This window comes from Notolepis coatsorum (genome assembly GCF_963971535.1).
Source record: "Notolepis coatsorum genome assembly, chromosome: 1".
Taxonomy (NCBI): domain Eukaryota; kingdom Metazoa; phylum Chordata; class Actinopteri; order Aulopiformes; family Paralepididae; genus Notolepis; species Notolepis coatsorum.
Window position 1 is genome coordinate 180,189,579 of NC_140165.1, and position 26,213 is coordinate 180,215,791.

At 44.1% G+C, this 26,213-nt stretch overlaps 1 protein-coding gene across 2 annotated transcripts in view; it reads right to left on the reverse strand.

The window, feature by feature from the left end:
• The window catches only part of mettl16 (methyltransferase 16, N6-methyladenosine), a 187,463-nt gene that overhangs the window by 108,891 nt on the left and 52,359 nt on the right, over nt 1-26,213 (reverse strand). For both annotated transcript variants that reach the window (XM_084318519.1, XM_084318518.1), the window contains exons 4-6: nt 3,915-4,055; nt 3,304-3,416; nt 2,174-2,316 (exon numbers count right to left, since the gene is read on the reverse strand). In XM_084318519.1, the coding sequence (XP_084174645.1) occupies nt 2,174-2,316; nt 3,304-3,416; nt 3,915-4,055 (397 nt within the window). The remainder of the gene's footprint in view (nt 1-2,173; nt 2,317-3,303; nt 3,417-3,914; nt 4,056-26,213) is intronic.

The window sequence follows — 26,213 nt, forward strand, 5'->3', positions numbered from 1 at the left end:
ACTGCTCGCTGGCCTCCCGGCCACTGCCACTAAGCCTCTTCAACTCATTCAGAACGCAGCGGCCCGCCTGATCTCAAACCTACCGAAGTCGGCCCATGTCACCCCACTTCTTAGGGACCTGCACTGGCTCCCCATTGCTGCACGAATCTGCTTCAAGGCCCTCGACCTAGCATACCGTGCGGCAAAGGGAACTGCTCCCGCCTACCTCCGGTCAATGGTCTCTAACTACACACCCTCAAGACCCCTACGCTCTGCATCTTCTGGCCGCCTCAGACCTACTCCTATCCAAGCTCCGGGAGGGTCATCAAAGAGAAGTCGCCTATTCTCAGTCCTTGCCCCACAATGGTGGAATGAACTACCCACCCCAGTTAGGACAGCCGAAACACGTCCAATCTTTCGCCGTCGACTAAAGACGCACTTCTTCAACCATTATCTGAATTAAAAAAAGAAAAAAAAAAAAAAAAAAAAAATCTAACCCTAACTAACCATACTGTCATGCACTTGTCCTAATAAACTAACCTACACAGTAGCACTCAACACTTTGATGAACATTGTTACTCAGCTGATAGAGTTGTGCCCTTCCTGATGGCTTGTCGTACAGAACTTGTAAGTCGCTTTGGATAAAAGCGTCAGCTCAGTGGTTCCCAAAGTCGGGGTCGCGACCCAAAGGTGGGCCGCGAGCAGCCACGGATGGGCCGCGAGATGATTTAAAAAAAATAAAATAAAAAAAAAATAAAAAAAAAACATTTTTTTTATTTTTTATTTTTTTATTTTTTATTTTAATTTTTTTTGTCAGGCCACTGAACTTAGAAGCAGGCCAGGACAGTGTTTCTAGTTGTATTCTAAAATTCTATTCTATTGTATTCTAAAATGTGACTATATGGTTTTATATTAACTTAATAAATAAACAAAAACGAAAAATCTACTTATTTCAACGAACATTTCAAACTAAATAACAGATTATGCACATAAAACACTGAAAACAACCGAAGCAACAATAGTATTTTAATGAGGCTATTATTATTATCATTATTATTTTGCAACAAGTTAGCCCTCTCATAAATAGCACATATAAATGAATAACTAACTTGAACTAACTTAATAGGATTGAAGTGATATTTGGCTTAAAAAATCGGTCGCCTGACAAAAAAAAAAGAAAAAAAAAGCCAGACGATGTGCATTGGGCCGCGGCTCTCTGACGCCTTATTTTCTGGGCCCCGGCCTGAAAAGTTTGGGAACCCCTGAGCTAAATGACTAAATGTAAATGTAAATGTAATGTATTGTACATCACTTCCTCTTCCTCCGTGTATTGTACATCTTCTCTTCCTCAGTGTATTGTACATATCTTCCGCTTACTCAGTGTATTGTACATATTTTCCTCTTACTCAGTGTATTGTACATATTTTCCTCTTACTCAGTGTATTGTGCATCTCCCATCTAGGGCCTGTATATGCTTGGAACATTTTTAACACTTTCACTTTGGAAACATTTTTGGTTTGGTGGTTTTTAGAAACATCAGACTGACTCTTTCCAATATATCTACTTGAGTGTTGAGTGATTTGACAGCATAGCTAATAAATTAAACCCACATTAATCGATTATCTTGTGATGGAGAGACTAACAACTCCCAACCCTGGGAAATGCTGATTTCACAAACTGAAAAGGATCTCCAACTTTCAGAACACATACACATATATTTAAAAAAAAAACTGATATTTCACCCCCGTTTTAAAAAATAAATCCTGTCCACACCAACGGTGTTTTGGAAAACCTCTCCATCCACACAACAACGCTCACATGAACTGACGGCAGGCTGTTCCATGGTATAATTGCAGATAAAAAAACTTTTCAAAAATGTGTGAACAGGGGCATTGGCCATGATGTTAACATTTTATCGCCGTTTCACCTGCCCACACATATTCAGGCAAAACAGAGTTTAAAAAAAAAAATTGTTTTTAAAGCTCAGTTTTCAGTGACGTGAAACTAAATGTTCCGTTGTTTTCATGTGGACGGGAGGCCAAAACGCAGAGAAAATACTGTTTTCAAATATATCCATATACGTGTGTGTGGACAAGGCCATAAAGTGATCAAAGTCCCACTTGAACAGCCAAACTTGCAACATGACAGCCATGGTGCAACTGTACAGGACAGGTTTCCATGTAGCTAGTCTCACCGCAGGCGTCTCTTGAGCTGCAGGCTGTCGTGGATGATCCTCTTGACAAACTCCAGCTCACCGCCTTCAGCCATGATCTCTGTCACGCCGCCTGTGTTCACCGAGCTGGGTGGAGGTCGGCGGGAGTTCCTAGAGTTCACTCCCTGGAGGGAGGAGATAGACGGAGATAAACGCTTTGTGGATGTTACATTAAAATGTTCTATTGTTTGTGCTTAGTGAGCTAAGCTATATATTTGCTACCATTTGACAGTTTGGCTGTGTGACCATTTGGCTGTGTGATCAAAATGGAGTGCAGTGATTTGTTTGGTTTGTGAGTTGACAGTTTAAGTAGAGGGCATCATATCCACAACAGAGAAAACATATATGCAATTGATCAATACACCAGTCCTTCTACTCTGGGGCTGTGGAGAGCATCCTGACTGGGAATATCACTGCCTGGTTTGGCAATTGCACTGCCCAGGACAGGAAGGCTCTACATAGAGTAGTATGGGTATTGCACTACCACCCCTGCAGGACTTGTACACCAGGAGGTGCTGATCCGGAGCCTGCAGAATTATGAAGGACCCTCATCACCCCAACAACAGTCTGTTCAAGCTGCTGCGGTCAGGCAAGCACCTCCGCATTCACGCAGCAAAAACAGAGACTCAGCTTCTTCCCCCAGGCCATCAGAACACCGATATCCCCACCCACACAACCACACCCTCACTTACACTCTCTCACACACCCCGTTTCACTACAAAAAGGTCACTTTAAAACAGAACTGTATATTTGTATATTATTGTATATATTACTCATTGCCTTAATTTCTTAAGCTTAGCATTGTATTCTTATTGCTTTTTTATCATGTCTATTCTATTTTATTATATATTCTATTTTATTATTTGTTTTTGCACAATTGAGGCAGGCATGGCCACCTACATTTCACTGCATGTCTGTGTATGTATGTGACAAATAAAACTCTTGAATCTTGAATATATTTCCAGTCAGAGCCAGACTTGCCCAAGTCTAGAGCCTAGCAGGTGCACAGCACACATCAAAGAGCTATATCCCTTTGAACTCTAAATGCTCTCAAGATTAAAAAAGGAGTATGTAAAAGGTGCCAGAAGGCCGTGCTGAGAAGAGATGTGTACCTTAGCTTCTAGCTGGTTGGCAAAGAAGGGCGGGTTGCACATGCAGAAGTCGTACACAAAGTCGTCCTCCTTCAAAGCATCCATCAACAGGGTCTTATGTGGGACCTTCACCACTGGGAGAATATGTAGAACACAACAGTAAGTGGCAGATATTTTACCTGTCAACCGGGTTTGTGAATGAGGCTCACACAGGTGAAATTAATCTATGTGAACCAGGGGTGGGTTTATGGCCTAAATGTTACATTGTAACAATATATGTTTTTGAATAACTATTGATGGCAATTATAGCTGATAAAGCATTTCTTAATGGTTAATGTTGGCCTCTGAATGAAGCTTGCAAAAACAAGGGGGTTCATTGTGATTTAGTGTAAGATGCACAAATATCTATATTCAGAATATCTCAAACTAGTGTTTTATAATCAAATGTATACATGTATTCTTCTCTTGTTTTAGGCAGAGGAAAATTAACATGCCTTATTTATATGAAAAACGGGTCCAAACGTGAATGTGTCATGGCCCAGGCCCAACACAACATAATTATGCGGGTAACAGAGAAACCATTAGTATTGTAAGCCAACTTATTACAAATAAATTGTTCTTTAGGTGTTTACCTTTGATGAGGTCAGAGAGGTTGTTCTGCTCCACATTCCTCTTGGCATAGTCAAAGCAGATATCATCTACCTCTGTGGCAAGGAAGAACCAGCCGTTCATAGTGGCTCCGAGCAGGGGGTAGATACAGGATGCTCCGGTGCCTGGGGGAATCACATACGCATTTAGGCAGTGCTACTTTAAAGACATCTGAGTGAGTGAGTGAGTGAGTGAGTGAGTGAGTGAGTGAGTGAGTGAGTGAGTGAGTGAGTGAGTATAATATGTGTGTGTGTGTGTGTGTGTGTTAGGGGTGTGCAGAGACATCATTATCTGTCTGTATTCGGATAGAATAATGGAAGTGGGTGTGGTTTGTGTTATATCTGATACTGGTAATATAACAATGAGGTTTCAACAAGTTTTAATCGCAGCCGAATACAGACATGTTTCGGAACAGGTGTTCCTTCTTCAGTGTTAATGGCTAGCAATGTCGTTTGTTCCTGCACGTAAGGTGGACTCTTTCACTACCAAGGTAGAACTCTAAGTTTTTCAGAAATATTAAATTAAAAGCCTTTTACGCCAGAGGTATTGATAAGATAACTCAATATGTTTCTAATGAAAATGTGCCCACAGTAACAGTTCCCACAATTAATGATGGTGATGTAATGTCTGAACTCTGAAGCGGAACTTGATACCCATTCTAGGCCTAAAAGAAAAGTATTCAAACCACGTAGCATGTTTACCCCTCATCTCAATCCACCTTCGGTGGATACCTTTTGCAGACTAGTACAAAATGATGTCCTCAATTTATGTGAGACCAGTCACAAAACCCAGCTTTACCTTAATTTACTTGAATCAGAGTCTGGAGCGCTTAAGGAACTCATGAAGAATGAGGATTTAATTTTTAGAAAAGCAGACAAAGGTTCGGGAATCGTTCTCCAAAATAAAAGTGCTTATGTTTCCGAGATCAATAGACAATTGAACGACATTGAGGTATATACCCTTTTAAATTCAGACCCAGTGTTTAGATTCTCCACTGAAATCAAAACAGTCCTCAAAAGCCTTAGATTGGCGGACGAAATCTCAGAAAATGTATTCAAGGTCATGTTTAGACGGAGAGAGTCTGAAAAGAAACCGCAAAAGTCGTCTTGCGGTCTCACTTCGAATTTTGCGTTTAGACTAGTGTTTTGGCAGGGAATTCTGCGTGCAGACGAGTGTGTAAAAGTGTGAGTAAATGTCGGCGTTATTCTAGGCTACTGGCGCATGCCTGTGACGTAAGCAGTATGCGACGAGAGCCTGAGAACCCTTTCGTCATATTTTTATGCGGTTTGACTGTTCAGATGATAGCGCGAAGGTGTATAGTTGGTGGTTTCACTTTTTTGCGGATTCTCCCCGCAAAAACGCCGTTGCCGTATGAACAAAAGGCACATCCGATAAAGTATTTAGCCGGATTCACCCGCAAACGTTTCCATCTAAACTGCGCCTAAGTTTACGTTTGTAGAGTTTCCCATTACTCCTATTATTTACACCTTACCTAAGATCCATAAGGATCTCCAGAATCCTCCGGGCCGACCCATAGTCTCTGGCATAGGGTCTGCCACAGAAAAAATTTCCCAATTTATTGATGCGCATATCAGAGATTTGGCCTCTTCTCAACCGGGTTACTTAAAAGACACTACTACTTTTTTGAGTGGGTTAACAGCCTGCAACATTTCCCCTTCAGACCTATTAGTCACCATGGATGTGGTCAGTCTATACCCCAGCATTCCACATGCAGACGCGTTAGAAGCACTTAGTTTTTACTTAAACTTGAGGGAGGAACCACACCCCTCCACAGAGGCGCTAGTTAGCCTAGCCGACCTAGTTCTAACAAAGAATTATTTCAGATTCCAAGATAAATATTTTTTGCAAAACAGAGGTCTCAGCATGGGCTCGCCCGCCGCTGTGAACCTAGTTAACCTGTATATGTCCAAGTTCGAAAAGGACCATATTTTCAATAATAACCAGTTTGAAAAATATGTCAAATCCTATATGCGCTACATTGATGACCTGTTCTTTATTTGGTCTGGTTCATCGATAGATCTTCAGGCCTTCCTTGAGTTCCTTAACACTCGCAGAGAAACGATAAAGTTTACTCTTAATTTTGATATGTACACTATAATTTCTTGATGTTCTAATTAACAAAGCCCCAGATGGTATTTCATTACACAGGTCTTCAGAAAGGAGACAGACCGCAACTCGTTCCTACATTATTCTAGATATCACGCTCCTGCATTAAAGAATAGTCTCCCCTTCAGCCAAATCCTACGTTATAGGAGAATTTGTGACACGGACGACAGATTTATTGCCCAAGCAGAAGTCCTCCGTGGCAGTTTCCATCATAGAGGCTATAGTGATACATTGACACTTAAATCCCTGAATAAAACCAAACAGATCGACAGAACCTCGCTGTTTTCCCACAAAAAGAAAAATGAAAACACGGACAAAGTATCTTTTGTTTCTACTTATAGTCCCATCACGAGAGACATACGTAGCATTGTCAATAAATATTGGCACATTCTACAGTCCGATCCCCTTACTGGGGCAGCGTTTCAACACCCGCCCAATTATTTTTACAAACGACAAGCTAACCTTTCCAATCTTTTAGTCAAAACTGATCTTCCCATAAGGAAACCCATACATTTTATGTCCAACATCCCTGATGGTAATTTCCCCTGTCAGGCCTGTGTACAATGCCAAGGTATGATTAAAGATAGATTCTATGCACACCCAAAAACAGGCAAGCGTATACCTGTTAAAGGACGTATTACTTGTAATTCCTCAAATCTTGTGTATCTGTTGAAATGTCCTTGCAATTTTTCTTATGTGGGTAAAACAACTAGAGCTTTTAAATCTAGAATCAGCGAACACAAATGTTCAGTCAGAAATCTAGATGTCAAGTCATCTGTAGCTCGTAGGGCTGACCTTCAAAGCTTTTTTTGGCAATCGAAGCTTCGGGGCCGAGCTTCGATTTTAATTCGAAGATTCGAAAACAAAAAAATAAAAAATAAAAAAATATTTTTTTTAAATATTTTTTTAATTTTTTTTGTATCTTATGTTGTGGGACTTGTACAGCACTTTCGTAAACGTTGTTGTTTTTAAATGTGCTCTATAAATAAAGTGGGTTGGATTAATTAATTAAGTAGCCCCTTTCGTGACTGTGACGCATCCAACAAGGTTTCACTCGGCTGTGTGATTTAATTCAAGGTGGATCGCTGTTGTCGTTTGAACAACTTAAGATTTCATGGGAACTACCAATCCCCCAAATCAAGAATGTTTAAGATGAATGAAGTAAGACTTTGATTATTTGAAATATGGCCTGTGTAGACTAAACTATGCACAGAATTATGTCAGTCTACAAGGTCCGGATTCTACATGGTCCGGCAATGTAGACCTTGTAGACTCCACTACAGACCAATTATCAGTGAATGTTCATGCATTTTTAAGAAGGGCAACTTCCACAAAAAAACAAAGAACTCACCAAAACATCTCAGTAGCACCTTATCTAAATGTTATATTTCATATATGGAGATTCATATTTATTTATGTATTGCATGCATTTCTACATTTTATTTCCTATTTTGTTTATTCATCCCAGTATCTTTCTTTCTTATGTGTGGAATTCTACAAGGCGCGCACACACACACACACACACACACCTACACACACACACACACACACACTTACATTTAGTCATTTAGCTGACGCTTTTATCCAAAGCGACTTACAAGTTCTGTACGACAAGACAGCAAGAAGGGTACAACTCTATCAGCTGAGTAACAATGTTCATCAAAGTGTTGCGTGTTACAGTGTAGGTTAGTTTATTAGGACAAGTGCATGACAGTAAGGTTAGTCACGGTTAGATTTTTTTTTTTTATCATTTCAGATAATGGTTGAAGAAGTGAGTCTTTAGTCGACGGCGAAAGATTGGACGGGATTCGGCTGTCCTAACTGGGATGGGTAGTTCACACACACACACACACACACACACACACACACACACACACAGACACACAAATCGAAGTAAAAAAAAAAAAAGTTGAAAAACAAATTAATTTGTTTCTTCTTTTTTTAAACTTCGATTTTTTTTTAAATGTTCGAAGCTTGTGCCATCGAACGAAGCTTCGAAGCTTCGAAGTATTTAAGACAGCCCTAGTAGCTCGCCATTTTTCTAAATGCAATCATGCCGTCAACGATCTGAAATATATGGGACTCGAGCTAGTCAACAGGCCCTCTAGAGGGGGAGACAGGCATAAGCTGCTATTGCAGCGCAAATGTTATTATATCCATTTGTTCAATTGTATAGAACCCAAGGGAATGAATGAAGAGAACGTGTTATCCTGTTTCCTATAATAAGTGACTTTTACCATCATTATTATGATTACATTATTATTATTATTTATACGAATGAGGAAATGTTTTTTCCTGTTTTTCCTTCCGTTTTTGCTGTTCTTATCTTAGAAAATGTTGGTTTGCAAATATTGCAATTGGCTCATTTATTTAGCCCTATTAGCTATGGTGAAGATGGTTTATTTTGTTTCTGGTAATTTTTTTGTTGACTTTGACTTGACACATTATAATGTCCTTCCTACGGTCAAAGTTGACCAGCAATCCCAGGCATACCTACATTGATGTCACTTCCTGCCGACCTTGTACATAGCCACCATCTTTTCAAACTAACATTGCTAGCCATTAACACTGAAGAAGGAACACCTGTTCCGAAACATGTCTGTATTCGGCTGCGATTAAAACTTGTTGAAACCTGAGAGTGCTGGTCCGGCTTCCTGCTTTCTTCTACTTAAATCTTCGGTATTGCAGCACCCAGTGTCAATTATTGAGAGCGCAGTCTAACTTGACTTTCTAATATAACAATGATAAATCACTCTGACACGGAGGTACTCAGTAGCAAGGCTTTACTTGGTAGTAGGCAAAAACAATAACAACACCAGGTGCGCAATCACAACGTACATATACAAGGTAAGTATGGCAATCGCCCTGGGACAAACCTAACCCAATACATAACATCTCCTCTCCACTTAGCATAATGGTACCCCTAGTTGCAACGGCACACATGGCAATACAACATCATTATAATAATTATTTTTATTTTTTTCATTTGCCAGGTCAACAACATTCCAACAAACTCCACTCTCCCCCTTTTAATTTGACAGACAATTTTATATATTTTTTGAAATAAAGAAATTCTCAACCATAAGTCTTTCATTTAGGTAAGTCTATAGGTCCAAACGAATGGGTGGCCGCCGTTCCCAACTTGGATATCGGCGGTCACCACTGTCCATTTGTGGCGTCGGTGGCATGGACTTCGGTGCCGGGGTCATCATCACCCTCCTGGGTGGGCGGGGCCACTGTAGGCTATTCCAGGGAAGGTAAGTCAATTGACACCGGCTGCATAGTTAGAGTGTCATTCAAAAACAGCTCTGTAATTCCAGCAGTGGATTGGGGTTCCCTAGGGGTCTCTGCACTCCCCAATAACTGCTCTGTGTGCCGTTTCCACACCAGATCGCCGTCTGTCTGTACTGTATAGGACAGCGGTCCCGTCTGTCGGACTACAGTGGCGGGCACCCACTTCGGTCCACGATGGTAATTCCGTGCAGGTACGTGGTCACCAGCACTGAAGGCCCTGGTCTTGGCTCTCAATGCTCTTCTTCTTACTTGCTCATCCTGTTCATGCCTCACAATTTCTTTTTCCTCTGGTGGTCTGAGAAGATCCAGGTTGGTGCGCAGCGGTCTCTTAAGGAGCAGTTCTGCTGGGGATGCCTTGGTGGTTGCGTGGGTGTTCCTGTAGGTTAAGAGGAAACCGTGAAGGCATGGGCTGCAACGATTAGTCGACATAATCGACGACGTCGATTATAAAAAAATCGTCGACGAGAAATTGTTGCGTCGATTAGTCACAAAAAAATATATATATATATATATTTATTTAATTTAATTTTTTATTTATTTTTTTGCACTACCTATCTTTGTGAGAGTGGCTTCTCAGGGTTCCAGACAACATCATAACATGATGATCCCATAGCAAATTTTGGACATTGAAAACATTGTTCCCCTGCAGGAGATGATGATCAGACTAGTAGACACACAATACATTACACACGCACTCCTCTCACTCACACACAGCGATCAGAGTAAGACACACACATACACACTCCTCTCACTCACACACAGCGATCAGAGTAAGACACACACACATACACACTCCTCTCACTCACACACAGCGATCAGAGTAAGACACACACACATACACACTCCTCTCACTCACACACAGCGATCAGAGTAAGACACACACACATTCACACTCCTCTCTCTCACACACAGCGATCAGAGTAAGACACACACACATTCACACTCCTCTCACTCACACACAGCGATCAGAGTAAGACACACACACATACACAAATTACACAGTACACACCTCTCACTCACACAGCGATCAGAGTAAGACACACACACAAATTACACAGTACACACACTCCTCTCACTCACACAGCGATCAGAGTAAGACACACACACATACACACACACACGGACTCCTCTCACACACAGCAAACAAAAGTTATTTAAAGTACACTTCCACTTTAATTTTTATTATTTAATTTATTTATCTTGTTATGAGTGATTGCTGTATTGTTCTTCAAATACATTTTCATTTAAAGTGGCTTAAAGATCCAAATTCAAATGTTTCATGAGTCATTATTTTAATTTGCTATGGGATCATCATGTTATGATGTTGTTGTTTGGTCCTGACAAGAGTCTCAAAGTCTGGGGTGATGGTAGACAAGCAACTCTGAGGTCATGCTCAATGTCCAATCTGTTCCTCTGCTCTGTCTTCAGCTGGACCAGAGCTGAGAAGCCACTTTCACAAAGATAGGTAATTAAAAAAAAAAGTTTTTTTTTGTTGTTGTTTACATTGGTTTTCGATTAGTCGACTAATCGAAAAAATAATCGGCAGATTAGTCGACTACCAAATTAGTCATTAGTTGCAGCCCTAATTGGTGGAGACTACCTTGCCCCTGTGATTCCTTTAGGTAGAGCCATATGAAATCCGTTTTATTTTTTTCCAAATTCCATTTAATTTTTTTCCAAATTCCGTTTTTTCCGTTTTAATATTTCAGAATTCTGTATTTTGCTTTGTACGCTCATTTTACCATCAGAAATAGTGTCTAATAAGTGGGAATGAATAAATGTCCACAATTTAATAAGATATAACAGTCCATTTAATAGGGCTGTCTTAAATACCTCGAAGCTTCGTTCGATGGGCATGGGATTCGAATATGAAAATAAAATTCGATTATTAAAAAATAAAATAAAAAATTATATATATTTTTGCTAAATCAACTCTGCCTCTCTTTGTTAACTACAACAAGCAATGCTGTTTGTTATTTAAGATGAGGTCGGACTCGGCACTGACAGATTTGTGTTCATTGTGCTGCTTTTATAAAGCCTCAAATGACGGCTTACAATATTTCATGAAAGCAAAGTGTTTTGTTTGTCTAAGATTTAAAAAGGTTTAAACTTTACAGCACTGACAAAGTGCTGTACAAGTCCCACAACATAAAAAAAAAAAAAAGTTAAAAAAAGTTAAAAAAAAAATAGTTGATTCCATTTTTATTGCTCAATTCCGCGATTCCGTCCGCGATTCCGTGATCGCGGATTCCATATGGCTCTACTTTAGGCTGTGTTTCAGAGTCTGCACAAATCTCTCAGCTAACCCATTACCCATTGGTTGCTGGGTGGTAGGGTGCAGATCTAATGTGTTTAACTCCGTTGACCTTTAAGAAAGTGTCCATCTCCTGAGAGACAAATTGGGGCCCATTGTCACTCACCAGTTGTTCTGGACACCCGCATTTCCCCCAGTTTTTCAATGGTCCTCTCAGCTGTTGTGGATTTTTTATTATTGCCACTTCGGGCCATTTGCTGTGGGCGTCGACCGCCACAAGGAACATTTTCTCTTCGTACAGCCCAGCAAAGTCAACATGTAGCCATTTCCATGGCTCACTTGGCCACTCCCAGGGGTGTAGTGGTGCCGGTTGGGGTGCATTTCGGACACGATGACAGGTGGGGCATGACTTAGCCTTTTCTTCGATGTTGCTTGTCCAACCCGGGCCACCAAAAATAGCTACGTCCGACCTCTTTCATACGGACCATGCTGCAGTGTCCCGTATGAAGTTGTTGTAGCATGGACTTACGCAGCGAGGGGGGGATGACCACTCTTCTTCCCCACAGCAGGCACCCAGCTTGAGTCGACAGTTCATGTTGTCTAGAGATGAAAGGCTTGAGCTCGGGTGTGTCCTTCATTCTCCCCCCCTTTATGATGGAGTCCATTACTTGTGAAAACACTGGGTCATTCCTAGTGGCCCTCCTCACCTGTTGCACGGTGACTGGTGCATTTTCCACTTGACTGAAATAAAAGATGTCAACCTGACCCGGGCCTGGCTTTGACACGGGTAATGGAAGCCTGGAGAGCCCGTCTGCATTACCATGTAATTCTGACTTCCGATATTTAATTGCATAGTCATGGGCAGACAGGAGCAATGCCCATCTCTGCATCCTGCTCGCTGCGAGCGGTGGGATGCCCACATGCGGACCTAGTATGGTCGTGAGAGGCTTGTGGTCGGTCAGGAGCGTGAATCGTCTCCCGAACAGGTACTGGTGACATTTTCGTATGCCGAACACGATGCTTAGAGCTTCACGCTCTATTTGAGAGTAATTTGATTCAGCCTTGTTCAGTGTTCTGGACGCAAAAGCAATGGGTTTCTCTACCCCATCCAGCATGATATGGGAGATAACCGCCCCTACCCCGTATGGGGATGCGTCACAGGCCAGCTGTATCGGCAATGCCGGGTCAAAGTATGTTAAGGCCTCTGACCTCAGCAGCGTCTCTTTTGATGCTACGAAAGCATGCCGACACTCCTCAGTCCAGGCCCATGGCTTCTCACGACAGAGTAGTTTGTGCAGCGGCTTCAGCGCTGTTGAGAGACCCTTCATGAATCGTCCATCATAGTTCAGTTTCACTACACACATGAGTGCATGCTTACCAACTGTCCGTCTGCAACACTACTATCACCAACATCTAAGAAGGGAGATCCCCCCTTGAATGGCCCTTCTAAGGTTTCTCTCCTCCACACTGCCTGTAGAGCTTTTTTCCCTATTGTTAGGTTTTAGTGAGTTTTTCCTTACCTTCGCGTGGGGTATGTCTGGGAGTGCTTGCATTCTTTCATTTATTTGCATTTATCTTAAATTTTTTGGACCTTATGGTGTTCTTGTTCTGTTCTTGACTTATTGTTATGTTTTCTTCTTGACTTGTTTAAAGAAGACCTGTACGGCCCATGGGGACATTAATGTGTGTTGTCGGGCCTTATAAATAAATTTGATTTGATTTGATTCAGTAGTCCCAAGTATGAACGGAGTTGGCCCACATTTTGGGGGGCAGGAGCCTCCACAATGGCCTTAGTCTTTGAAGGAGCCTTGTGTAGCCCTGCAGCGTCAATCACATGGCCGAGGTATTCGATGGAAGACTGAAATAATTCACATTTTCCTTTGTGGACTCTCAGTCCATAATCCCGCAGCCTCTGCAGGGTCTCATCCAGGTTCTGAAGATGGTCTTTGTCATCCTTCCCAGTCACCAGGATGTCATCTAGGTAGCATTGTACCCCGGGCAACCCACACAAGATCTGGTCCATCGCCCTTTGGAACAGAGAAGGAGCTGAGGTTATCCCGAACGCCAACAGACAGTACCTGAACAACCCTTTGTGGGTGTTAACCGTCAGAAACTCTCCGGAGTCTTGATCCACGTGCATCTGCAGGTACGCATGGCGGAGGTAAATTTTACTGAATTTCTGGCCGCCAGACAGGCCAGCGAACAAGTCCTCGATAAGAGGCAAGGGGTATTTCTCAACTGCCAGCACCGGGTTCAACGTCGTCTTGAAATCACCACATATCCTTATTTCGATTCTTTTTTTTTTTTACAATAGGCATGATGGGGGTACTCCAATTGCTGACGCTAACTGGCTCCAGCACCCCACTCTTCACCAGAGCATCCAGTTCCGCCTCCACCTTGGGCCTGATGGCGTAGGGCACTGGCCGCGCTCTCAAGAACTTTGGTGTGCTGCCTGGTTTAACTCTCAGCCTCACCGTAATGTCCTTCATACTTCTGAGCTCCTTTTTAAAAACATCAGTATGTTTCCTAAGAACTGCGGGTAACCCTGTGTCCCCCTGTGTCAACAGTCGCACAGCGGGCCAGTCCAATTTGATTTTATCCATTCATGAATGTACCAGTAAGAGTGGTAGTTTAGCGTGCTGTCCATTCAACTCCACTTTGACCTCTGTGACCCCTTTTAGGGCCACCGGTTCTCCGGTATATGTCTTCAGCACCACTCTGCCTGGTCGCAGTGGTAGGTGTTTCAGTGTTTGTCGATACACTTTGTCTGACACCAGTGACACCGCCGCTCCGGTGTCTATCTCCATACGCACTGGTTTCCCCTCTAGCGAAGGTAACACCCAGTAGCCACTAGACCCAACCGCAACAGTTAGTAAGTGTAGTGAATACTCCTCGTCCGAGGAGTCACTAACAGCCTTGTGTTCCACCTGGTATACGCCTTTCTTGGTCCTAGGTTTGAATGTCTCTTTTTGGAACCTAGGTGGTCTGTGCTGCGACGGTGCTTCGCTCCTCTTATTACGGCATGCCCGTTCAATGTGGCCCTTTTTGCCACAGCCCCGGCACTCTAACTCCTTGCACCAACATTCCGTCGCTTGGTGCCCTGGCTTGCCACACCGAAAACACATGCCCTGTCCTCACATTTGTTTTTGGTTTACATTAAAAACATGATGCACTTTGGCAGACGCACTCAGTTGTTGTGCCTCTCTGGCTGCCAATTCCATTGACACACTGACGTCAATGGCCTTTTGTAGGGTGAGCCCATGTTCTGTTAACAGTCTCTTTTGTGCTGCCTCACTCTGCAGCCCACACACAAGTCTATCCCCGATAGTGTCATTTAACACATCATTAAATTCACAGTGTTCTGATCATTTCCTAAGTGCTGCCACAAACATTGTTACCGTTTCCCCCTCCTCTTGATTCCTCCTATGGAACCGAAACCGTTCCGCTATCAGGAGTGGTTTAGGGGGGCGTGGCTAGGCGAGCAATGGAGTAAGACGCTGTTTGTTCGAGCTCCCGTCGAGCCTCTACTTATTTTTATTTTATCTTAATTTAATAAGCTTACGGATTTACAAAACTTAGTGAATCTTACTCAGGGTACATTTGTTCAAACCAATGGTCATTGTTTACACGGACAGATGGCATCAAACCTACGCAAATACAAATACGTCTCAACTCCAAGAAGGCCTGAAAAAGACTCGGCTTCCAGTTCAGGGCCACCACCGTCCACACCGTCAAAGATGTCCGGCGTGGATACCACAGCCTTAAAGGCGGAGATTCTCCTCGCGCTGAAATCGGAACGCGCAGATATAATACAATCGGAATTGAAAGGTGCACTTTCCAAAGAGTTCGACCTTATTAGAAATGATTTGAAAGTGATTTATGAGGAAATGCGAAGCTGTGTAGCGGCACTGCGCGTGGATATGAACAAAATGGAGGCTACAGTTAAAGACGTGGAGGGTGGTCTCTCGAGGTGGTCGGACGAGGTGGTAACGCTACAAACCACAGTCGAAGACTTAAAATCAGAGGTGGCGGGACTCAGAGGGAAGTGTGAGGACATGGAAGGAAGAATGAGGAGATGCAACGTGAGGATAATTGGTGTGGCTGAGACGGATGGCTCGAGTTCCACTGCGTCGGTCTCAAAACTACTGAGAGACGTGCTACAAATGGATAATGCAGTGCTGGTAGACCGCTCGCACAGAACACTGGGGCCGAAGAGGACGGACGGGAAGCCTCGTGCTATCGTGGCTAAACTCCACTTAGAGCTGCCGCGATTACCGCATTACCGCGGTATCGCTGTTACATCACGGCCACCGCAGAGTAGGCTGAATACCGCGTCACCGCTGTTTTTTATAATAATAATAATAAATTACCCTCCTCTCGTTGGGCTTGCGGCTCTGCAGATATACCCTACTCCTCTATCGAGGTTCCATGCGACCCTATTGGGTACCAGAAAAGTCACGTGAAACATTGCAGACCACTGATTGGTCAGAAGAGAGACGCGTCACACGTTGTAGCGTCATGCAGTGTGTTACCACCAATCGGCAAGCGCGTATTAGTTTTTTACGTCCTGAATGTCAGCTCATCACAACACGGCTAATAACGTTAGCTTTAACTCTCCGCCGGAGTGGACTACCATCGCTCCTCAGGAGTACTAAACGAGACATAATGATTTTACTGTCTGCAACGAATGTTATAATAAAAGCCCTTCGTTCTATACACTTGTCTGATTGAAAACTTTATTAACAGACCGCAGAATGGGACAACTCAGCACGCTCTGAGCAAAGAGCGTCCGGTAAATACGCTGATGTTATTGAACGTATAACTATATAATGTCAATGCCACAAAACGAATGCCTTTATTATAAAGTAGTAACTTTATAGTAATAATAATAAGAAAGGGTCGGGGGGGTTAGGGGTAACCACCCCTGCCCGCGACACCGAGTGAACTGCGCACGACCAGAGGGGAAACTTCGAATCCGTGTTTCACTTTCAATAACTAATGCGTGCTTGCCGAATCCCAAACAATATTCATGCTGCAAAGTCATCCTCTAAAGATAGACATTTAGACTAGAGGCAGGCTATATGCTATAAAGAGTAGACTACTACTAAAAAAAAAAATGCATTCAAACTTTTTTTTTAAATTTTTTGTGTGCGTGCGGTAATAACCGCGGCGGTAGGAAATATTTAGCAAATTTGTGCGGTAAGGAAATAATCAATACTGCGGCAGCTCTAACTCCACTACTACCAGGACTGTGTCGAGGTTTTGAGCTGGGCGCGCACCCAGGCTCCAATACAGATCAACGGAATGACTATTGCAATCTTCCCCGACTATGCCACAAGCGTCGCAAAAGCCAGGGCTGCGTTTACGGAGGTAAGGAAGCTACTACGCGGTCGTGAGGACACCCGGTACGGCATTCTTTTTCCAGCCCGACTTCGCATCACGCACAAGGGAAAAGATAAAGAGTTCATCGATGCAAGTGAAGCAATGAGCTATGTCAGAAAGAACATTGTACACGCTGCAGCGGGTGAGGTCGGGTAGGCTACCTTTGGCACACACAATGCTAGCATTCTTTAGAAAAGAAGAATAAAGGATTCTTGAGATGCTGTTTGCTCTGCACATCACTATAAACTTTTTCGATCAGAAAGGGGAGATACTCGGATATTTGTGTGTTATATCTGTACCGTACAGATGTTGTGAATGATGTGCCATCTTGTCCCCAACGGGTTACTGCTTGCTAAAAGGCCACTGTAAAATCTGCTAATTAACAATCTAGTGTAATGATCGACCTACTCAGTTTCAAGAATTTACCACTGGTTGTTATTAAGCTATACAACAGACTTAATACCCAGCAAATCTCTGATCCTATATCAACAGACCACATAGAAAGAGAGATGTATCGGTGTGTACGTGCTGCTTATGATATGCAGGTGATGTGAACAATGTATCATATTAACTTCAACAGGACAATATATGTATAGAGGCTACTGTAATGTCTACTGTGTGATCATCTATGTGTAGCATCATCTGCCTAGCATTGAGAGGACGCCACTGGACACCATATATCAAGCTAAGTGACTCACCAATCTCCAGCAAATTCATTGCCCTCTACTTATTATGTACAGGTGATGTGAACAGTGTATAATTTTGGCCCCAATAGGACAATGTGTGTATACACATACAGACATAAATATGTACACACATGCTCACACCTACGATGACGCACGTGCTCGCACACCTAATGGATGCACTATCGTACCACACACACGTGGGCGCATATTACGCGCATGCACAGACACATGTAGACACACATACACGTGTACACATTATACAGATACAGGGGTATGGACCCACACACTCACACCTACACACCCATACACTTACACCCTGGCTGTGTCCGATACATCCATACACACACACACATAGGTTCACGTGCGCGCAACTGCACGAGCACTGAAGGGCATATGCCCAGGTACACACCCATTTGTAGACGCATGGACACACGCACACTCCCACACCTCTTCCAATTTATTCTATATCACCCAATCAGGCACCCTTTTTTGTGTTTAACAGGGCATGTTGGTTGCCCTTGCTCGGGAGTAAGGTGGTCTGCCTTATTTCGGGGGGCCTGCTTGATTTACATTTACATTGATGTGAGGTTGTTAATGTTAATATATTATTGTTATGCTTACCGTTTACCGTTGCCACCTATATTACCTTACCTGGTTGGGTGTATCCCACTGGGCAGCTGAAGACCTTATATAATACCAAGATCCGTTTAAAAACTTTTACTCTTACTTTTCTTTTCTTTCTCTTTTTTTTGTCCACTTTTTCTCCCATTTTCTATATTTTCTCCCATCCCAATTTCGTATCATCCAATTCAACCCTCCCCTGTCACGAACGCTGTTTCTTGCCTCCCACAAGCCGGCTGCAATGTGGACTAAGTCATACATAGCACAAGTCCCCTCCGGTACTTGAGGTAACAGCAGTCGCATCTTTTCACCTGCGCAGCTCGATCTCTCAGTGGCGAGGAGTAACGAGTGGGAGGCTCACGCTGCCCCCGACACTTCCTGATTCTACTGCGCAGGCGCACCAACCGACCTGTAGGAGTCGCTGTCCACAACGCCCGATCCCCACCCATCAGTTTCCCACCCCCTAATACGGCCAATGTGTATTAGTATGAACGACCAGCTAAACTGAAAGCAATGTGGAGCGCTGGGCTCGAACAGGCGAGCCCAGCGTCTCCGTCATTCGTGGCGAGCGCCTTGCCCACTACGCCACGTAGCCGCCCTTCTTTTCTTTCTCTTTATTATTTTCTTTTACCTAAGGGGCTCAACGGGGGCTACATAGGTAGAGCACCTCCAACACAAGCACATTATGTGTGGATTAGTTTCTGAAGGGTATGTTGGGCACCTTGTTTTTTTATAGGTGTCGGAGGGGGGGGGGGGGGGGGGGGGTTACCAGACTTGTACATTCAACATGCTTAACTGATCAGACGTCTGTTTTGCTTTTCACCTGCAGTTGTGCTGAGCTCTCTCTAGGTTTCAGATGCATGGCCTCTCTCATCTACTATGACCGACACGAGTGATACCATGGGGCTGGAAGGGTGCTCTGTCAATTTCGTGAGTTGGAATGTTAAATCACTCAACCACCCAGTAAAGCGTAAGAAGATACTTACACATTTAAAACAACTCAATGTAGACATAGCGTTTTTACAGGACACACTTAAAAACTGTGGACCATGCTCGACTGAGGGGGTGGTGGGTGGGACAGATGTATCACTCCAACTTCCACACAAGGGCCAGAGGAGCAGCCATTTTGATAGATAAAAACACGCCATTTACTATGTCAAGTGTAGAGGCCGACCCTGCAGGGCGCTATATTATAGTGGTGGGGAAGCTGCATTTATTTCCGGTCATTCTGGCTAATATCTACGCACCAAACTGGGACAACCCTTCGTTCTTCACCAGCCTTTTTTCTCGCCTACCGGATATGACCTCGCACCATCTCATCCTTGGCGGCGACATGAATTGTGCACTCTCCCCGGTGCTGGACCGTAGCTCGCCCAGAAAGGCCCCCCAGTCCAGCTCGGCCCGCGCAATCCGGCGCTTTCTTAAATCATATGGGGTAGCTGACGTGTGGCGGTTTCGTAATCCTACATCCAGAGGATACTCCTTTATCCCCCCGGTCCATAATACCTTCTCGCGCATAGACAGCTTTCTCCTGGATAAGAGACTCCTTCCCCTCGTAACCAAATGTGAATACGGAGCGATAGTTATCTCAGACCATGGTCCCTTAGTTATGAAAATGAGTATCCCGAATACACGGCTTGGCCACCGCCAGTGGAGACTCAACCCGTTGCTCCTGTCGGAGGAAGCCTTCACAAGCTTCATCACCTCGGAAATTACATTATTTCTCGACATTAATAAGACTCCGGGAATGTCTTCTTTAACCATTTGGGGACAGGTTATTTCATATTGCGCCAACCAAAAGAAGATAAACACAGCACACCTTAAGCAACTGACGGACGAGATTTTGGAGCTAGATAGACTACATAGCCACTCGCCATCAACCGAAAAAAACGTATATCGCTGCGAACTGAGTTTGACCTCCTGTCAACGCGACAGGCTGAGTACCTCATTACTAAAACGCGACAGGGGTACTATGAACATGGGGAGAAGGCCGGACGGATACTTGCCCATCAGCTGCGACAAAGAACTGCCAACCAGTCCATCCCCACTATCAACGACGAACGGGGCTCAAAAGCCACTGACAACCAAAAAATTTATAAAAGCTTTAAAACTTTCTACCAATCGTTATACACCTCGGACTCGCAAGTGGGGCCCTCCATGCTAGACGATTTATATAGGACCCTCCGCGTCCCAACAGTCGACCCAGAGAGGGCCGCAGATCTGGAGGAGGAACTTACGGTTGCGGAGATTACGTCAGCGATTAGATCTATGCAGAGTGGCAAGTCCCCGGGGCCAGACGGCTACCCTACAGACTTCTACAGAAAATTCTCACCCCAGCTGTCCCCGCTGCTGCTAGCCGTATTTGATGAATCATTCTCAACAAATTCTCTTCCTCCGACCATGCGCCAAGCGGTTATCTCCTTAATCCTTAAGAAAGACAAGAACCCACTGGAATGCGTCCAATTTCCCTCCTTAACGCCGATGTCAAGGTTCTCGCTAAGGTTCTGGCCCGTTGTCTGGAGGGGGTTTTCCCCTCAATTATCTCGCCGGACCAAACAGGCTTCATCAAGAATCGGTACTCTTTCTTTAATATCAGACGCCTCTTAAATATCCTGTATAGCCCCTCTCCACCCGGAACACCTGAGGTGGTCCTCTCCCTTGATGCGGAAAAAGCGTTTGATCGGGTTGAGTGGAACTATCTTTTTCACGCTCTGGAGAGGTTTGGGTTTGGCCCTAAACTCATAGCTTGGATTAAAATTCTATATACGTCTCCGATGGCTGCCGTTCGCACCAACAACAATCTATCCACCTACTTTGAACTCCATAGGGTACGAGACAAGGGTGTCCTTTATCTCCACTCCTTTTCGCGATCGCAATGGAGCCCCTTGCGCTGGCTCTGAGGCAGAACACCGATATCAAAGGGATCATGCGTGCGGGCTCGGAGCATAAAGTCTCGCTCTACGCGGACGACATGTTGTTGTATATATCACAACCCCAAACGAGTCTTCCTCGGTTGATGACCCTACTTGCGGACTTCGGCAAAATATCCGGATACAAAATCAACATTCAAAAAAGCGAACTGATGCCCGTCGGCACCTCGGCGGATCGGGTACCTCTGAGCACATTCCCGTTTAAAATTAGCCCTAAAAAGTTCAAGTACCTCGGGATATGGATCACGCATGAACATAAGGACCTATATATGGCTAACTATCAACCTTTACTGTCTAACCTGGCGAGAGATATTGAACGTTGGGACCCCCTGTCGCTATCCCTGGGTGGGAGAATCAACACAATAAAGATGAATGTATTGCCGACATTTCTATATGTATTTCAGAGTCTTCCAGTCTTTCTGACCAAGACATTCTTCTCCAAGATAAACAACCAGATATCTTCCTTTATCTGGAACAAAAAACCGCCCCGGATCAAAAGATCTATGCTGCAGAGACCCCGCGTAATGGGTGGGATGGCGCTTCCAAACTTTATTTACTACTACTGGGCAGCAAACATAAGATAGTTATTATACTGGGTAAAGGGGGAGGACACAGCCCCCTGGTGGACAGTACTGGAGAGAGCGTCGGTTAAATCCACCTCCCTATCTGCCTTGTTATGTGCTAAGCTCCCGTTCACACAGCCCATATCTAGCTTTACCTCGAACCCAGTTGTCATCCACTCGATAAAAGTGTGGAACCAATTTAGAAGAACCTTCTCCCTCAGGGAACTATCACTGGCTGCTCCGATCACAAGAAATCACATGTTTGTCCCATCAACGATGGATAAAGCCTTCGACAGTTGGGTTGGGAGTGGAGTGATTACGCTGTCCGACCTCTATATAGACGGCAACTTTGCCTCCTTTGAACAGCTAGTACAGAAATACAAGATCCCTAGGTCACACTTCTATAGATACTTGCAACTCCGGAGCTTCGAACTCGGACTGCTACCCAGTGTGTCCTCCTGCCTCCCTTTTAGACTCAATCTTGAACTGTAAACTGATCCAGAAACAGGCTATAAGCAGAATTTATGAACTACTTAATAGAAGCAACTCGACACCTTTAGATCTCCTTAGGGGCAGATGGGAGACTGACTTAGGTGAACCAATCACAGAGGTCACATGGGACAAGATAATACAGGGGATTTTCTCCTCTTCCATTTGCCTTAAACATGCGGTTATCCAATTTAAAATTGTACACCGACTGCATTGGTCTAAAGACAGGCTCTCTAAAATATATCCCGACATAGACCCTCTATGCGACCGCTGCAGACATGCTCCAGCCACTCTGCTCCACATGTTCTGGACGTGCCCAAAGTTGCACACCTACTGGCAGACCATCTTTGACACCTTCTCTAAGATATTTGGAAAGGAAGTGGAGCTAGGGCTGGGCGATATGACGATATTATATAAATATCGGGTACAGTTCATTAACGATACACTTTTTCAACGTATCGTGGATATCGTGATGTTTTGCCCAAGAGGATTGTGTCGCGTCAATCTGTCCACACGTTACTCGTTCATATCTCAGCCCGTGCTGAGATATGCCCATTCCGCGGTCTGTTAATAAAGTTTTCAATCAGACAGATGTATGGAAAGGCTTTTATTATAACATTCGTTGTAGTAAAATCATTATGCCTCATTTAGTCCTGTTGAGCACTGGTCTCCTACTCGACGGCCGCGGGGAGCTAACGTTAGTAGCTTTGTTGACGTTGTTGAGCCACAGGACATTCAGGAAGTCAAAAACTAGGAGCTTGCCGATTGGTGCTAAGAACAGCAGGGCGGGTGCAAGCGCTGTGACGTAATTGGCAGACTCGACTGTCAATCAAAATTATATGTTTCCGTCAGAATGAATGAGTGAAGACTTAAAGGGTTGCAGAATGGGTACAATACAGTACAGGAGGATGAAGACCAGAAAAAGACTTTCGACTTTTTTACATAAGGGTCCTCCATTTTCAATTCATCAAAACATTTAGAGACATACATATATACAGTAGTTTCATTAAAATGCTATTTATTGATTGATTGATTGATTGATTGATTTAAAACTTTATTAACAGATTGCAGAATGGGTACAATACAGTACGGCTCAATACATACAATTGTTAAGGGGATGCAGACCAGAGAAAGACTTTAGTCTTGTTTACATCAGGGTCCCCCATTTTCAATTCATCATATTTCATATCTAAATCATATAATATCTCATTGCTAAATATATGCAATATATAATCTAAATCTAATATATAATATAAAAATGCTAAATGCATGGGTATTTTATTTTGTCTTTAATGTTAGCTTGCAAAATCAAATACTGTCTTGGTAAGCCTCATAATGAATTGTTTGGGGTAAAAAAGAAAAACATCGTGATGTGTATCGTGTATCGCCGAAAGGTCAGAAAATATCGTGATATCATATTTAGGCCATATCGCCCAGCCCTAAGTGGAGCCATCACCATATATTGCATTATTCTGAGTGGCCCCAGCGGACACATCCACTTTAGATGGTGGGAATCTAGAATGCTGGCCTTCTGTTGACTTTTGGCCAGAAGGCTGATACTGTTCAAATGGAAGGACCCAGGTTCACCCGTCTACGGCCACTGGATGAGAGAGGCCATGTATCATATTAAACTGGAGAAGATCAGGTATACTATCAGAGGTTGTACCGAAAAATTCCACAATATTTGGGATCCTTTCCTAACTTTCTTTGAGGGTATGGAAGCGGATAATGTGACAGAGGCGATCTGACTGGCCTTCCTGGTCTCTCAGCTTGTTATTATTTATTTTTTCTATTATGTTCTTACTTTTCTTCTTCTCTATCTGCAGAATGCAAGAGATATGCGACTGCTGTCGGGTGATTTAAAAGCTAAAAGGACAAACAATGATTAATAAACTATCTAAGATATTTTAGAATGATTTTGTCTGGTATAGGGGTGGGGGGAGGGAGGGAGGGAGGGCCTTATTTTATTTTTATTTTGGCCCATGTGGGACCGCCTGTTAAAACGAAATTTTCAAATAAAAAAACATTGTTCAAAAAAAGGAGTGGTTTAGGAGAAGTGTCCCGTCAATGCAGTAACAATCTGTGCATATGTCATTTCCCCCGGTTTCACCGGTCGTACCAAACTCCGTAGAGTGTTGAAAGTCCTTGCCCCAATCACACTCATGAACGTGGGCACAATCTTAATGTTTTTAATGTCATTTGCGAGCACAAAGAAATCAAATCTCTCCGTATATGAACTCCACTGTTCCACGCTCTCATCAAAGGGGCCGATACTCCCGAATATTCCAGATATTTTTCTTGTTACCACATGCACTTCTTGCTTGTCCGTACTCTTATCACTGTCTGTCTAGATCCGACATTCACACACACATCAACGTTACCAGTCTGCCGCCCCAGGCTCAGGGTACACGCATTAGCTCCGTTAGCCGCCCAGGCTCAGGGTACACGCATTAGCTCCGTTAGCCGCCCAGGCTCAGGGTACACGCATTAGCTCCGTTAGCCGCCCAGGCTCAGGGTACACGCATTAGCTCCGTTAGCCAGCCGGCAAAACAAACGTCCTCCACTTCCAAAGTCCAACTTTTCTTCCGACCAAGGATGCAGCGCAGTTCCGTCGTCCTCGTCGCCAATTTGTTATAACCGATACTGGTAATATAACAATGATAAATCACTCTGACACGGAGGTACTCAGTAGCTAGGCTTTACTTGGTAGTAGGCAAAAACAATAACAACACCAGGTGCGCAATCACAACGTACATATACAAGGTAAGTATGGGAATCGCCCTGGGACAAACCTAACCGAATACATAACCGTTTGTACTAGGGGTGGACGGTATAAACGGTATATGGTATAAACGGTATCAATTTGCTCTACGGTATGGATTTTGACTATACCTTGTAACCGGTAGAGCAGCTCTAAAATAGCAATGACGTCATGTAACCACAGCGCGACTATTTCACTCGTATTTGCCCCTAAAAATAGATAGAATTAGTTATAGATAATAGATATGTGCGAACTGGAAAAAGTTATTTAGGAGCACAGAGGCTTCGCGCAGTGGGCGTGTCAACACGCAATTGTCATTTCATAATAAACACAGAAGCGAACGAGCTCTTCAGCCCTGCGTTGCACACAGCTGTGTGACTTCTCTCGCGAGTCGCGCAGTTTCTATGTGTAATGTAAACTCTGCGACGAGTCCAATGGCCTAACATGCTTTGCATCCTCGCCATTCTGGAATGCACACGTCACGCTAAAACCTTATGTAATGTTAACTGTCGATGTGCTGGAGCCTCGGCAAGCTAACGTTAGCTTGCTCCAGCAGCTTGTCGATGTGCTGGAGCCTCGGCAAGCTAACGTTAGCTGGCTCCAGCAGCTTGTCGATGTGCTGGAGCCTCGGCAAGCTAACGTTAGCTTGCTCCAGCAGCTTGTCGATGTGCTGGAGCCTCGGCAAGCTAACGTTAGCTGGCTCCAGCAGCTTGTCGATGTGCTGGAGCCTCGGCAAGCTAACGTTAGCTTGCTCCAGCAGCTTGTCGATGTGCTGGAGCCTCGGCAAGCTAACGGTAGCTGGCTCCAGCAGCTTGTCGATGTGCTGGAGCCTCGGCAAGCTAACGTTAGCTTGCTCCAGCAGCTTGTCAATGTGCTGGAGCCTCGGCAAGCTAACGTTAGCTTGCTCCAGCAGCTTGTCGATGTGCTGGAGCCTCGGCAAGCTAACGTTAGCTTGCTCCAGCAGCTTGTCGATGTGCTGGAGCCTCGGCAAGCTAACGTTAGCTTGCTCCAGCAGCTTGTCAATGTGCTGGAGCCTCGGCAAGCTAACGTTAGCTTGCTCCAGCAGCTTGTCGATGTGCTGGAGCCTCGGCAAGCTAACGTTAGCTTGCTCCAGCAGCTTGTCGATGTGCTGGAGCCTCGGCAAGCTAACGTTAGCTTGCTCCAGCAGCTTGTCGA